This window comes from Aethalodelphis obliquidens, unplaced genomic scaffold (assembly GCF_003676395.1).
Source record: "Aethalodelphis obliquidens isolate GAN/ISIS:26980383/991018 unplaced genomic scaffold, ASM367639v1 scaffold19, whole genome shotgun sequence".
Classification (NCBI taxonomy): Eukaryota; Metazoa; Chordata; class Mammalia; order Artiodactyla; family Delphinidae; genus Aethalodelphis; species Aethalodelphis obliquidens.
Window position 1 is genome coordinate 16,860,376 of NW_020837963.1, and position 14,663 is coordinate 16,875,038.

Consider the following 14,663-nt stretch of genomic DNA (forward strand, 5'->3'; position numbering starts at 1 on the left):
CTCGCTTTAGTCGGATTTTTTTTTTATTCTTTTCCCTAGCATTCAACTGAAAAACGAAGTTTATCTTCAATAAATAAGAAAAAAGGAAAGTCACAAATAGAAAAGTAGGTGCAATTTAATCTTTCCAGTAACAGAAATTGGTAAGAGGAGACAACATTTGATAATGGGCATGTTTAATTTATGTAGTATAAATAATATTTTTCCATTAGTTTTCTTTATATTTTTACTCTGGACTTAATTTTTTCAGTTCTAAATAATCAACACATGCAGGTGATAAAAATAAAGCTATTGTCAAATATTATATTCAGTTTGGAGGGGCAAAATTCTCAGCCCTGTAAACTAAAGGATGAATCTTGGATTTACATTGTACCTTACTAAACATTTTTTTTTAATTATAAAAAAATTTGAGGGGAATTTTATTAATACTGTACTTAGTGTTGTTCTCTAGGGACTCATAAACAATGTGGGTAACATGTATACTTTCGGCTTAGGGAGAAAATTAAGAAAACTGACAACAGATTGAATAGTAGAATAAATGGTATTCGAATCTCCGCTCCTCAGCACACCCACGGTGGTTCTGTGAAAGGTAAGGGTGTTTTTCTTTCAAATACACGTCACCTAAATATATTTAGCAGGGTACCTATTGCAGGAGGTATTAGGCTGTTGTGTCAAAGCCTGATAACACTTTTTTTCCTGCGTTGATGAGAATAGTGATTTCTGAATTAACTCCATTAATACTTCAGAATTGTTTAATGCAGGAAATTTGATTCGGCCACGGAGGCAAATTTCTCCTTTGCTACAGTGACACTCTGGCACCTCTTCCTTCTCCTGGTAGCAGCAGTCTCCTCGATTGTTTCCTTCTCAGCCAATCCCTGCTCCAGAGCAGAGGCTGCAGGGCCTGCGGGGTCTTTCCACCCTCGTGGAAGCCTGTACCCGTTCTTGTATAAAGTCACTTTTGACTTTTTCATGTTTTAATGACTGTCCTTTGTGAAGTTTTATGGGACTTCAGGGGAATTCAGACCCTCAGATTTTCGTTGTACTCGATTTGTGTGGTCTCCATCTACCCACCATTATTTTAAGGTCCTTTTATTTTTAAGTGAAAGATTTTGTGTTCATTTGACTGAGAAATGTCCCTTGTGCTGGTTCATTGGTAACTTTTCTGTGTTACATTTACCTTCACCACTAATAGTAAAGATTTTTAAAAAAAGAATAAAAGCTCACAGACCTCTAGGAAAGTGTTTGTCCGTGTCTGTTTCTAACACATATGTTGACAGCTGCCCCTACAAATAAGATTTGTTTAATTTAAATTTTATTCAAATGTTAGTACCTTCAGTTGTGATGCAACATAAATAACCAGAATATATCCATTTTCTTAATGGAGTACATTTTTAAACTAGCTATATGTTTAGAGAGATTTAATATTGATAAGGAAATATAGTTGCATTTTGACTCTAAAATCATCTGGCCCACTCATTGAATTAATTAACTGAGCTGTCTTTGGGGGGAAAATGACATGGGAAAAAACCATGTTTATGAGTATATTGTAACACTTCAGTATCTTTGAGGTTTCCTGTGGTGATGGCAGCTAAAAGGAGGGGGAGAAGCTAAAATAAGGAAGACAAGAGTTCTCTGTCAGTGGATGATTAGAAATAGCTTCTGCCAGGCCTCCCTGTCTGTTTCCTCCTTCTGGTTCATTTTCTGCACTGTCTTCTAAAGCACACACTAAATCAGGTCATTCTATAGTTGAAATTCCTGTCAAATATATACCACCCTCATGACGTCACTCTCTCGTATCTCACATGATTTGGGAACTATGCCAAAAAAGCTTGTAACAGTTCTTTCCCTTTTAGCTTCATATTTTCAGAGAAGTGTGTGGACTTTGATCTCAGACAGATGTGGGTTTGAATCCTTACTCCACCATTTTCTTAAGTTTGTAAAAGAAGAAGAATATCTACCTCACCAGACTGTAAAACTTAAATGTGATAACATGAAAAGCATTTAGCTAGTATCAAGCACAGAGGTGTTCAGTAATGTGGTTCCTTTTCCCTATTCTAATAAGTTAGAAGAAAACATATGCTGTATAGGTTATTAAGAACTTTTTTTTTAAACATCTTTGTTGGAGTATAATTGCTTTACAGTGGTGTGTTTCTGCTTTATAACAAAGTCAATCAGCTATACATAAAAATATATCCCCATATCCCCTCCCTCTTGCGTCTCCCTCCCACCCTCCCTATCCCACCCCTCTAGGTGGTCACAAAGCACCGAGCTGATCTCCCTGTGCTATGTGGCTGCTTCCTACTAGCTATCTATAAGAACTTTTGATAACATCTCAGGCTCTAATTCCTTTATTTCTTTATTTTCAAATATTATGAAAGTACAATCTCAGGATTTTTGATTCAAGATTAACCTTTTCTGTCTATTTTGTTCTCTATATATGTCACTGATTCATATATATTTACATTTATAGAGTACGACTATAAATATATATATCAATACTTTGTACAACTTGTCTTATTGTCTAGTATAGCTCAGATGTTTGCTGGCTCCAACTTAAAGGGAAAACCCTCTGTTTATTAATTCCCCTTTGAAATACTAAGGAATTACCTTTAAGAAGGTGATTACCTTTAAGCATTCAGTAAACTTAAGATATATTTAAGGTTTTTTTAATAGAACAATCACGCATATCATAAATGTAGATACTATATTGAAGCTGAAAATTTTAAATAACTCAGTTAAAGATAAGTATTATTTATTTATTTATTTATTTTATTTAATTTTATTTATTTATTTATTTTTTGCGGTACGCGGGCCTCTCACTGTTGTGGCCTCCCCCGTTGCAGAGCACAGGCTCTGGATGCACAGGCTCAGCGGCCATGGCTCACGGGCCCAGGCGCTCCGTGGCCTGTGGGATCTTCCTGGACCAGGGCGCGAACCCGTGTCCCCTGCATTGGCAGGCGGACTCTCAACCACTGTGCCACCAGGAAAGCCCTTATTTATTTTTAATTTAAAATTTAACTTCTATTTTGAGTAAAATACATTTATGTAGTTCAAAATTCTGAAGGTACAAAAGGGAACAAAATAAATCCCTCACTGCGTCCCTCCATGTTGTCTTCTCCCCAAAGCAGTCAGTGCTGTTCATCATCTGTGTTTTGCAGTGTGTTTGCTTTTAATATCTCTTTGAGACATGATAGATAAAACAGTTTATCTCTCTGTTTAAAAGGGCAATTTGTGGAATAGCCTTTGGCATAGTTATTTCATCCTCACCTTCCAGCCACACCTCTGACTCCAAAGGATCACATATTTTTTTATTATAAAAATTCCAAAGACTCTACACAATTCTGAAGCACCTGGATTATCAGAAAGGGAAAATTATGTTCAGCATAGATTTACATTTATGTATTTAGTTCTTTGAAAATTGCAAATTAATATATGACATTTGGTGGTTAGAATATTTGCTAGCTATATAATCTAAACAAAATCATTTCATAAATTCATTTTGAGAAATAGCTGCCTTTTTATTTTTTCTTTTTACATTTCTGAAACTTACTCTTTAGAGTTTCAAAGTCTTCACTGCATTTTAGTGAGCAAATCTTGGCTCACTCTATCCCAATGGTTTTGTTTTGTTTTGTTTTGTTTTGTTCCCAGTCCATCATTTCTGGTTAGAACTCAGGGGTTACTCAGTCTACTTCATGGGAAGCAATTTACTCTTTTTAAATATTCAGGCATACAAATTTTAACTGAATAGGCATTTTTGGCAGTCAGTTCTATTTTTGAGTTCTTTTAAAGAAAGAATTTTACAACATGCTCTGAGGAGTTAAAATGTATAGACTTAAAAAGTGGCTCAATGTGCTAATATTGGACAGATCCTGCAAAGAATCTTAATTCTGATTTTTTAAAGTCTGTTATATTGATTTTTTCCTCTGCCTCTGCCTAAGAATGCATTTGTCCCCCGCAAAAAAGTTGTCAATTATTTTCAAATAAAATTGTGCTTCAGTAATGAATTTTTACCTAGGTCAGAGGCCAGCTTTTTTAGGTAATTATAGAAAAACTTGGGAAAAAAAATTTAAGGGTGTAACTAATTTCTGATGGTTCAATTCAGAAATTTATTTAACTAAACAATTCTATTTTTTAAAAATCACGTTATTTTTAGATGTGAATTTGGACATTGGATCTGGACATGACACATGTGGAGAAACATCTTCAGAGAGTTACAGTTCTCCGTCTAGCCCAAGACATGATGGAAGAGAAAGTTTTGAAAGTGAAGAAGAAAAAGACAGAGGTTTGCTCTTTGGAGGGATTTGGGGGTGTCAGAGGAAAATGTGTGCTCTTAAAATCAGTCAAACATAAGTATTTTTATGGTACTGTAAATGTCATTATTGACTTTAATTGGTATAAAAGGGTGTCGTGTAGACCACTGACTTAGCAGTTCCTAGTGATGTTGATTTTTTTAAACCTATTTCACTGCATATGAAATTAAAGAGAAAGAAGACAGTCACAACAAAATGTAGAGTCAATGTAGAAAGATTGAAAGCTTGCATATTGTTAGATGCACATATATTTATAACGTTTATGTCTTCCTGATGGATTGACCCTTTTTATCATTATAAATATCCTTCTTTGTCTCTAATGACAATTTTTTTCTTAAAATCTATTTTGTCTGATAATAATATAGCTACTTTAGCTCTCTTTTGGGTGTTTGCAGGGTACCTCTTTTTCCATCCTTTTACTTTAAGCCTATTTGTGTCTTTGACTCTAAAGTATCTCTTGAAGACACCTTATAGTTGGATTATGGTTTTTTAGCAATTCTGCCCATCTCTGCCATTTGATTGGAGTGTTTAACCTATTGAAATTTACTGTAATTACTGATAAGGTAGGATTTACATCTGCTCTTTTGCGCTTTGTTTTCTGTATGTACTATGTCTTCAATTCCTCCTTAAATGGAGGCTCAGAGTCAGCCAGAAATAAGAGTATAGAGCCTTCTTAGGTCTCTCCTGGGCATGCATATATAGCCCTAGATATGAGCATGGCCTTTTAGATTCCCAGGAATATATTGAAGCTTTTCAGAGCTCCCTGTGAACATCCGCTTCTTCAGTTTTTCCTTTTAAGTTTTTTGGTCAGACTATTGTTAGCCTCAACTGGTCATGCCAGCCCAGGCAGCCAAATTGTTAAACGGTTGCCGCAGATTGATTGTGACACATGCCCTGTGGGTAAGCTGCTGTTAACACAGAGTGAACTCAAGTTGCCAGACAGATAGTGACGGTTCCTTAGGAAGGTGCTTTTATAGAGTTCCAAATCCATGTTTCTTAGAGCGGCTGCTAGGCTGCTTGTTTTCGTAGCTACTGTAGTTGCAAGACTATTAGTTTACAAAGCTACTTCAGAGGTGGAGAATGTGAGCAAGAATTCGGGCAAGGTGAAATACCGCAGTGGTTGCTATTCTTACAAGATTCAGCTGTTTTTCTTTAATAAACACTCTTCACATTGCTGCGAGCCTTTAATTGATTTCCAGAGTTCTAAAAAAGTTGATTTTGATAGTTTTTGCCAGGATTTTTGTTGCTTTTATGGAGGAATGGAGTGTCAGAGGCTCTTACCCTGCCATTCCAGAAATGAGGTATCACAAATGTATATGTTGGGACTTCCCTGGTAGTCCAGTGATTAAGACTCCCCCTTCCAATGCAGGGGGTGCGGGGTTTGATCCCTGATCGGGGAGCTAAGATCCCCCATGCCTTGCAGCCAAAAAAAAAACGGAAACATAAAAAAACGGAAGCAATATTGTAACAAATTCAATAAACACTTTAAAAGTGGTCCACAGACACACAAAAAAATGTATATGCTGAATGAGGATGTCATTCTTTACAATGATAATGTTATCTGATAACATCTTGGCTATAAACGTCTTAGTAATAGTGTCTTGGTTATAAGGTGTGTCCATGCTGGTGGGCAGTAATAAATGGTTTCTCTTGGGCCACTTAAAGATCATAAAGATCCTTTAACAACAGCATTTCAGACGTGGCTTTTTCCTGCACAGTCCACAGCTCTTCGAGACCTTAGCCTTTGTGTTATACCGTCAGGTCACATCTTAGGAAGCTATGACAGTGATTCTGCTGTATCACATACAGTTAAAGCCAGTTTTTACTTTGAAGTTATTTTGAAGTCATAACAAATGTAACATGCAGTGACTACTGCCAGTTCTACTAATCTGAGGCAACACTGCACTTCTGATCTGCAGTTTCCTCATGAAAGAGGAAAAATGAAAGTAACTGCCCAGAGCTCTTATGAAGGTTAAACGAGATAATTTTTATGCCTTATCCAGAATAGAGACGCTTTCAATATGCTATGCTCGATTCTGTAGGATGTACCAATAATCCATGGCTCTTAAGCTAACAGTGCAGATTTGCCTCTTTGTCAGAATTAAGGGTACATCTGCATGCCTAGATGACTTTGCAGCAGTCCTTTCCTGTCATCAGATAGGGTGAGTTGGTGGGCCTGTATAGAGGAGCTTGCCCTTTTTCAGATAGGCTCTGTTATCGCATGACTAAATGAGCCTTCCCTAAATGAAGGATCATTAAGGGCTCTCTGAAACCAACCAGGGGGGAAAATGTCCACTGTGATAACAAGTGTTGATCATCTTTAGAATTTTGAGTGCATGGAAAGGTTGCTTTGAAAAGCATGTGGCTTTGTTGTTCTTGTTGGTCATAAAGGGGTTTTGTTGTAAGACTTTATACTTTTCAGAGTCAGTGCAAAAAAGGAGGACCTCTCTCTAAATAGCTGGGTAAGTCCTTATAATGCTTAGAAAACCATTTGGGATCATGGGGCCATTTGCTATGACTTAAGAAGATTTAAACAAAGCCCAATTCCTATAGAAATTGAATTGATCATCTGAAAAATATTACAGCTTCTTTTGAACTTAAATGTTTATTTTTAACTCTATACTTGTATGAAGGTACAGATATAAATACAGTGCCTTAAATAAGTTACTAATTTTTGGATACTTTTTGTTTTGCAAAGTTTAACCAGAAACTCCTCAGCTATTAAGGAGAGTATATGTTAGAACCACTTACTCATAAGTTGAATCTCTTCTAATATAAATTATTATTGTTGAATTAATAACATTGTTGACATTCTGTAGGTTGGTTCAGGTTTAACCTTTCTCCAGGAAGGTTCTATTTAACCTTTCTCCAGGAAGACTAGTATGATTTGTTTTTAGTATTGTTTCAGAAGATTTTAGCATCTTAACTGAATATAACTAGTTATTACCTTAACAAATATAAACATTTTAAGTACACAGTGCAATTCTGCTTATATTTATGGGCAGAAAGATGTTAAATTAGGTACTACATTTAACTGAATGGTCTCTATACATAGTACTGCAGTATCTGGGTTTACGATATTTAAACATTGTGAGTTAGATTTTGTCTTTTGTCCCCTTTATACCAAAAGTCAAGAAATCCAGGGGAAGTCTAGATTAAAGTTATTTCTGTTTACAAGCAGAAGAGTGATGCAGTAATAAAAACAAATGCAGTACAATTTTGTATCTGCCACTTTGCTGTTTTGTTTTAGGAGAAATGGCACTGCTTCTTGTGCTCTAGCACACTTGTTTTATGACCATAATGGTAGCTTTAAATTTTCTTTCCCCCACTGAAATATTTAAAAGTAAGAATATTTATTCCATTCTAAGAAAACTCTCTTCCTTTCCCTATCTCTGGATATTTGAGTTAAATATAGTCTTTTTTTTTTTTAAATAAATTTATTTATTTATTTTCGGCTGTGTTGGGTCTTCGTTGCTGCACGCGGGCTTTCTCTAGTTGTGGTGTGTGGGCTTCTCATTGCGGTGGCCTCTCGTTGCGGAGCATGGGCTCTAGGCATGCGGGATTCAGTAGTTACAGCACGTGGGCTCAATAGTTGTGGTGCACGGGCTTAGCTGCTCCGTGGCATGTGGGATCTTCCCGGACCGGGGCTCGAACCTGTGTCCCCACGCATTGGCAGGCGGATTCTTAACCAATGCGCCACCAGGGAAGTCCCGAGTTAAATATAGTCTTGATTGAACTCCTTTAAATTGTATTATTTATGTGAGACAAATGTGAAGACCTCGGGTTTAGTAGTACAGAATATAAATCAAGTGAATTGCCTAAAATTGATTAAGGTTAAAAATATCTGATCCCTTTCTCTGTAATAAAGGTCTGTATTTTATACTGTGCTTCATTCAGTCTCCATTAACCTTTTGTTTCTTACCTCTCCATGGATTTTTTTTTAATTTAAGATTTAATTTTTTTAGAGCAGTTTTGGGTTTACTATAAAATTGAGAGAAAGATACAGAAATATTCCCTGCTCTCACACATATATAGTCTGCCCTGTTATCAACAATTGCTCCCTAGAATGACACATGTTTTACCAAGGATGAACCAATCTACTTTGACGCATCATTATCGCCCAAAGCCCATGGTTTATCTAAGGGCTCACCATCAGTGGCTTTGGACAAATGTGTAATGATACATACCCACCATTACAGCATCACACAGAGTACTTCCACTGCCCTGAAGACACCCCGGGCTCTGCCCGTTCATCCTTCTCCGGGGCCCCCACCCCTGGCAGCCACCAAGCTTTTATTGTTTCCATAGTCTTGCCTCTTTTCCAGAATCTCCATATGTTTACAGTGAAGTCCACAGAAAGCCAAAAATTAAAAGAAGGTCAGCTTGGTAGTCAGGAAGCTTAGGGATACATTTATTAGTCCAAACTTCAGTGTTTATTTTAGATATACTTAAAGTTTATTTCTAGCAAGAAGGTTGGGAGATTATGCTTGTGTTAACATCTAGTTATGTTTGTTTCCCTCAGACACAGACAGCAATTCTGAGGATTCTGGAAATCCATCCACAACCAGGTTTACAGGTTATGGTTCTGTCAACCAGACTGTCACTGTCAAGCCACCTGTTCAGATTGCTTCATTAGGAAACGACGATGCAAACCTTTTAGAAGATCCCTTAAGCTCACCCAAGTATCAGCATATTTCTTTTATGCCAACTTTACACTGTGTCATGCACAATGGTGCCCAGAAGTCTGAGGTGGTCGTTCCTCCACCCAAATCTGCTGATGGTAAAACAATAGGGATGCTTGTTCCTAGCCCTGTTGCTCTCTCTGCAATAAGGGAGTCCACGAACTCAACCCCCGTCGGAATACTAGGGTCAACAGCTTCTACTGCAGAATCAGAAAAGCACCTTGAATTACTGGCGTCCCCTTTACCTGTTCCATCAACATTCCTTCCACATAGTAGTACTCCCGCTTTGCACCTCACAATTCAGAGGCTGAAACTGCCGCCGCCGCAGGGATCTTCCGAGAGTTGCACGGTGAACCTCTCCCAGCAACCAACCGGGAGTCTGAGCGTCGGATCACCAAACACTGCCTTTATTCCTGTTCATAATCCAGGTAGTTTTCCAGGATCTCCTGTTGCTACCACAGACCCCATCACAAAATCTGCATCTCAAGTGGTAGGACTAAGTCAAATGGTGCCTCAGCTTGAGGGAAACACAGGGACAGCCCCTCAGCCTACCAATGTGAAGGTAGTTCTTCCAGCAGCTGGCCTCTCGGCCGTACAGCCACCAGCTTCCTACCCCTTGCCAGGCTCTCCCCTTGCTGCCGGGGTGTTACCCAGCCAGAATTCCACCGTCCTCAGCACGGCGGCACCGTCTGCCCAGTCCGCGGGAGCAGGCATCAGCCAGGCCCAGTCGAGTGTTCCTCCCGCGGTTCCTACCCACACCCCCGGTCCCGCCCCAAGCCCGAGCCCTGCTTTAACACACAGTACTGCGCAGGGCGACAGCACGTCTTACATCAGTGCTGTGGGAAACACGAACGCCAACGGGACAGTGTTGCCTCCACAGCAGATGGGCTCAGGTCCTTGTGGTTCTTGTGGGCGAAGGTGCAGCTGTGGGACCAATGGAAACCTTCAGCTAAATAGTTACTATTATCCTAATCCAATGCCTGGACCAATGTACCGAGTCCCATCGTTCTTTACTCTGCCATCCATCTGCAATGGCAGCTACCTCAACCAAGCACATCAGAGCAATGGAAACCAACTTCCTTTTTTTCTGCCTCAGACTCCATATGCAAATGGACTGGTGCATGACCCAGTCCAAGCCAACTATGGCATGCAGCAGATGGCAGGATTCGGGAGGTTCTATCCTGTGTATCCAGCACCTAATGTAGTCGCCAGCACGAGTGGTTCGGGGCCCAAGAAGAATGGGAACGTTTCATGTTACAACTGTGGTGTGAGCGGGCACTATGCACAGGAGTGTAAGCAGTCGTCCATGGAGGCCAGTCAACAAGGTAATCATGAGAGCTCCCAGAGGACTTGTTTTTGAGTGTGCCCGTCCCTCCCTCCCCTGGTGATCACGGTGATCCTGTTGAAGCAGAAAGAGGTGTTGTGTGTTTGTTTACGGATGTTGTGCTCTCAGTGACAAATCATAAAATGCAAACGGCAAAACCTAGCGTGGACACACACAGGACACACACACAGCACAAGGAAGTTCAGAGAAATTCAGTTCCCAATTAAGGAATAAACCATAAGGCACTTCTTAAGGAATATAATGGGGATTTGCGAATCTCTTGCTAGCAGCACTTTTGTTTTAAAGCTACAATCCTGTGTCATAGAGTAAGCAAAATTTTTAAATGCTGAAAAACTAGGAAGTGATAGTCATCTGACATGGAAGATTTTTAGTTGTTTGGGTCTATCTATGCATAACCAACTGGCCTCATGCTACACCCTTCCTTCCCAGCAGACATTTTTTTTTTTTTTCAGTGCTATTGCATTTTAAAAGGCACAAAATATTTAAGCACTGGTTTTTGGAGTAAGGAGATTCAAACTGAGTTTAATATCATTACCACCAGAATAAAGAAATTGTTCTTCAATAAGTACGTGTAAGATACCAAGTTCAGTGTAGACCTGAAACTGTTACCTTTCACTCACATTAGGCTTTTGTCATTTTGCCAGATCTCACACAGAAAAAAGGCTTGACTTGGGAGTATGTGCTTGACATTTTTTAAGGGAAAATTGAGTTTGATAGCTTTAGGTTGAACTTAAAGCACAAACTTCATTATTACTTTTTTAAAGTCATTTTATGGACCATTTTGCGGTCCGAGTATTGCCGAAGGAGCAGCGGCTGAGGAGCATGCCCATTTGATATCTTGTAGTGGTTTGTGATGCATTGCATTGTACGCAGTGACTTAGCAGTTCTGTCTTTCCCATTTTAGGCACTTACAGACTGAGATACGCACCTCCCCTCCCCCCTTCTAATGATACGTTGGATTCTGCAGACTGAAACAAGTAAAGCTTGCCTACTTAATACACTGAAGTGTGGGGAGTCATGGTTGGGGTGTGGAGGGGAGGAAAGGAAAGGTATTTTGTTTGTGTTTCTTTGTCTATACATTTCCTAGATTTCTATGCAGTTGGGAGTTTTCATTTCTCTTGTACCAAAATGTCCAAAACAAAAAAGAATGCATTGCTTTTGAGCCTCTGGTCTCCTGGTACAACAACAGGCTTATCTGTATGATACATGTAATTTAAACATCCAAACAGACTACCAAAAGGAAAATGTTGATGCGTGCTTTTTTTTTTTTTTACACTGAATACTTGCTGTGTGCAATGTTTACTGAATCTTTAAAACTGTGTATTTGACCTTTTTTAATAACACTGGTGACAGTCCTATGGTTTTGGAAAAAAACTTTGCTTCTTCCCCAGTTTTTCTCACTTTCGTCCTACACTCCGCTTTTCTCCCCCACCCCCACTCTTTCCAGTGGCCGCAGGAGTGGTTGGCACTGCATTGTCCACACTTTGTAAACTGCTCTGCATATAAATTGAGGGTAGAATGTTTCACCTTAATCATAAGGGAGAATCACATTCCCAAAATAGTGTGTATATATGTAATAAACAGCACCACGTAAATACATATATGCAGTGCTTGTTGTCCAAATAAAAATTAAAACAAGTGGAAGAGAGAGGAGGAAGTAAAATCATATGAAACTGAGAAAATATGACATATGAAGTGGACAAAGAGCTTTTTCTTTAAAAAAAAACAAAACCTTTTTACTTCATCATACTTTTTTAGCCTGTTGCTTCAGAGAGACATAAAGTGAACAAACTAGTGTGAGTGTGGTTCTTCTGTGTGTGTGTTTGTCATGAAAATCAACAGCCAATTTTACCTGTAGTCTACCACTGTGTCATGTAAAAGAGACACTTGAGTCAAGATTTCTTTTCCTACACCAACTGTTACAGTGTTCCATTGTGTTTAAAATGTGTATGCTTTATTGCAATCTGAACAGAAGCTCTGCGTTTCTACAAAAGTCAGGTATTTGTTCCCTAACTTGTCTCGTAGCAAAGTCACTTTTTTAACAGTTTACCACTATGCTTGATTATAATGTGAAAGACTGAATTCTGCGTGTGTTAAGATGGTATGAATCACGTCAGTGTCACATCACTAAGTTTAATGCTGCTGTTTAAAAACAAAAGTTTTTTTAAAGCCAATCTATGTACTAAATTGCTTCCAGGTAATTTTTGATTTCCTAAAGTGCACTGAGGTTATCTGGAAGAACGGGGTGCAGGTTTGGACTGCTGCATTCAACAGCAGTGAGCAGCTACCACTGTAGAGTCGCAGGTTGAGGGCTTGGGGTTGGGTTTGTTTCCCCATCCTCAGTACAGGGCAGAATCGACAGATGTTTGTTGTGTGGGGTCACATTGGTGTGCAGCAGAGGAACTTGAATATCTGGTCTCGGTTCAGAAGCCTAACAGATTGCCAGACAAAAGGAAACACTTGAAGAAAGAAGCTTCGTGTAATGCTTCACAGATAGAATTTATATTTATAGCACCAATGTACATTTTGAAACCTTCTTTCCAGGGTGGGAGTTAAAGGGGAAGGAAGGGGGGTGTGTGAAGGGGGGGTAGACGAAAGCTTTAATTTAAAAAGAGAAGAAGTCCGAGTAAAGGAAATTATTTTGATTAAATGTATTTTGTTTGATCTGGGTATTTTTGGACCACATTATTAAATTAATTGTTGAGCTGCAGTTGAGTTGTTCAAGTGAGAGTTTTGATAAGCCCCATCTGGACCGCATTGTGAACCATTGCCAGTTGTACTTTATGGAGCTTATTTTATGATTTAAAAGACTGTACTGTACATAGGAGGTATGTTACCTTCTCCTTATTTGTATGTTTACCATATACTTTGATATTTGAAATGTTATGTACTGGAAAGGCCACTTATATTTCTAGAACAGATTGGATTTTATGCAACCTTTTTTCCTTGAATTAACAGCAATAAAAAAATGAAAAATGGCTTAAGAATTGTGCTTTATTGCAAATTTTGTAAAAGTGAAAGATAGGAGGACATCATACCTCGTGGGTTTGGGGTTTTTTCCCTTTTTAAAGAATCAACCCGTTATTTTCCTGCAATGTGGGCAGTGAATCCCCAAGTTACTTACCATCTGGAAATGTTTCCCACAAGCAGCCTTACTATATATATGGGGCACCTGTGTGACCGCTGAAAGAAGAGTCTGCACTTCTGTGCTTCCTGAGCACACACTGTGTGCCAGAGGCACCGTGGTGGCTCAGACAGAGTCCTTATCACCCAAGAGCGGTGTTTCTGGTTCAGGCCCTCCCTCACCAAAAGCGTAGAGGACCTAACTACTTCCTCAAATTTATTAATACCATTTTGTTTTCCAGGAAACTCTCCCAATAGAGTACCTTTGAATTACATTGGTTCTGTCTTGCATAATCCAGTCTCAAGTCAGTCTTTACACAATCAGTAATTTTATAAGAGATTGTGGGGAGGTGCTTTCCACATATCCATGCATCAGTCATGTCCTCTGGTGACGACGGATGTCACTCGGCCCAGCCCCTCCGGTTGTCCCCAACGTTCCGTGCAGTGATGGACACTAAGAATGATTGTCCTGAGCCACCTAACACACGTTCCCTCTGTACCCAGTTGGGCAGTGGGTTTGAAAAGATCACAGGACCCCTGATGGCTTTTCCGTTAGCCAGCAAACAGGCACCTACACGTAACACACGGCAGTTATGGACCCGCCTCCAGTTAACTCACACACCTCCTATCATCACCTGTGTCCCTTAACCGACCCTTCTCCTTCCTGCCCCCACTGCGCAAGGTCACCACTACTCTCAATTTCACTATTCCTCTTTTCCCCTCACATTTTACATCCTCCTTCCCCAAATATACAGTGTATTTCTACTTTTCTTGAGCTTTTTAGAAAGGGTACCCTTTACCTCGTCTTCTGTGACTTATCTCTACTCATCTGGTTTTACAGTCCTGATGTTGCATTCCTTCAGTTTGTTCATTTTCACTAACTTTACAATATTCCATTGCATTGGGGGAGGATAATACACACACACACACACACGCACACACACATCCATTCTGTCAACAGACATTTGGGTGGTTTTCACTCGTTTGCTCTTGTAACAGGAGCAGTTTTGTACCAGTCTCCTGGCTTGTATGTGCGAGAGTTCCCTGGGATATACATCTAGGAATGCAAGTGCTGGGTTGTAGGACATGCCAAGTATTCAGTTTTCCCAGATTCGCCATGTGGTTTTCCAAGTGGTTTACACTCTCACCAGCAGCATGCATGCCCCTCAGTCCATATCCTGATGCTGTGATAGTGCCCGGGGCGGC

The 14,663-nt window shown here is 39.4% G+C and overlaps 1 protein-coding gene across 2 annotated transcripts in view; it reads left to right on the forward strand.

Moving 5' to 3' along the window:
• The window catches only part of ZCCHC2 (zinc finger CCHC-type containing 2), a 49,638-nt gene extending 36,320 nt beyond the window's left edge, over positions 1-13,318 (forward strand). For both annotated transcript variants that reach the window (XM_027118699.1, XM_027118700.1), the window contains 5 exons: positions 40-104; positions 492-586; positions 4,151-4,279; positions 8,830-10,314; positions 11,239-13,318. In XM_027118699.1, the coding sequence (XP_026974500.1) occupies positions 40-104; positions 492-586; positions 4,151-4,279; positions 8,830-10,314; positions 11,239-11,306 (1,842 nt within the window). In that variant the 3' untranslated portion in view covers positions 11,307-13,318. The remainder of the gene's footprint in view (positions 1-39; positions 105-491; positions 587-4,150; positions 4,280-8,829; positions 10,315-11,238) is intronic.
• The last annotated feature ends 1,345 nt before the right edge of the window (positions 13,319-14,663 follow it).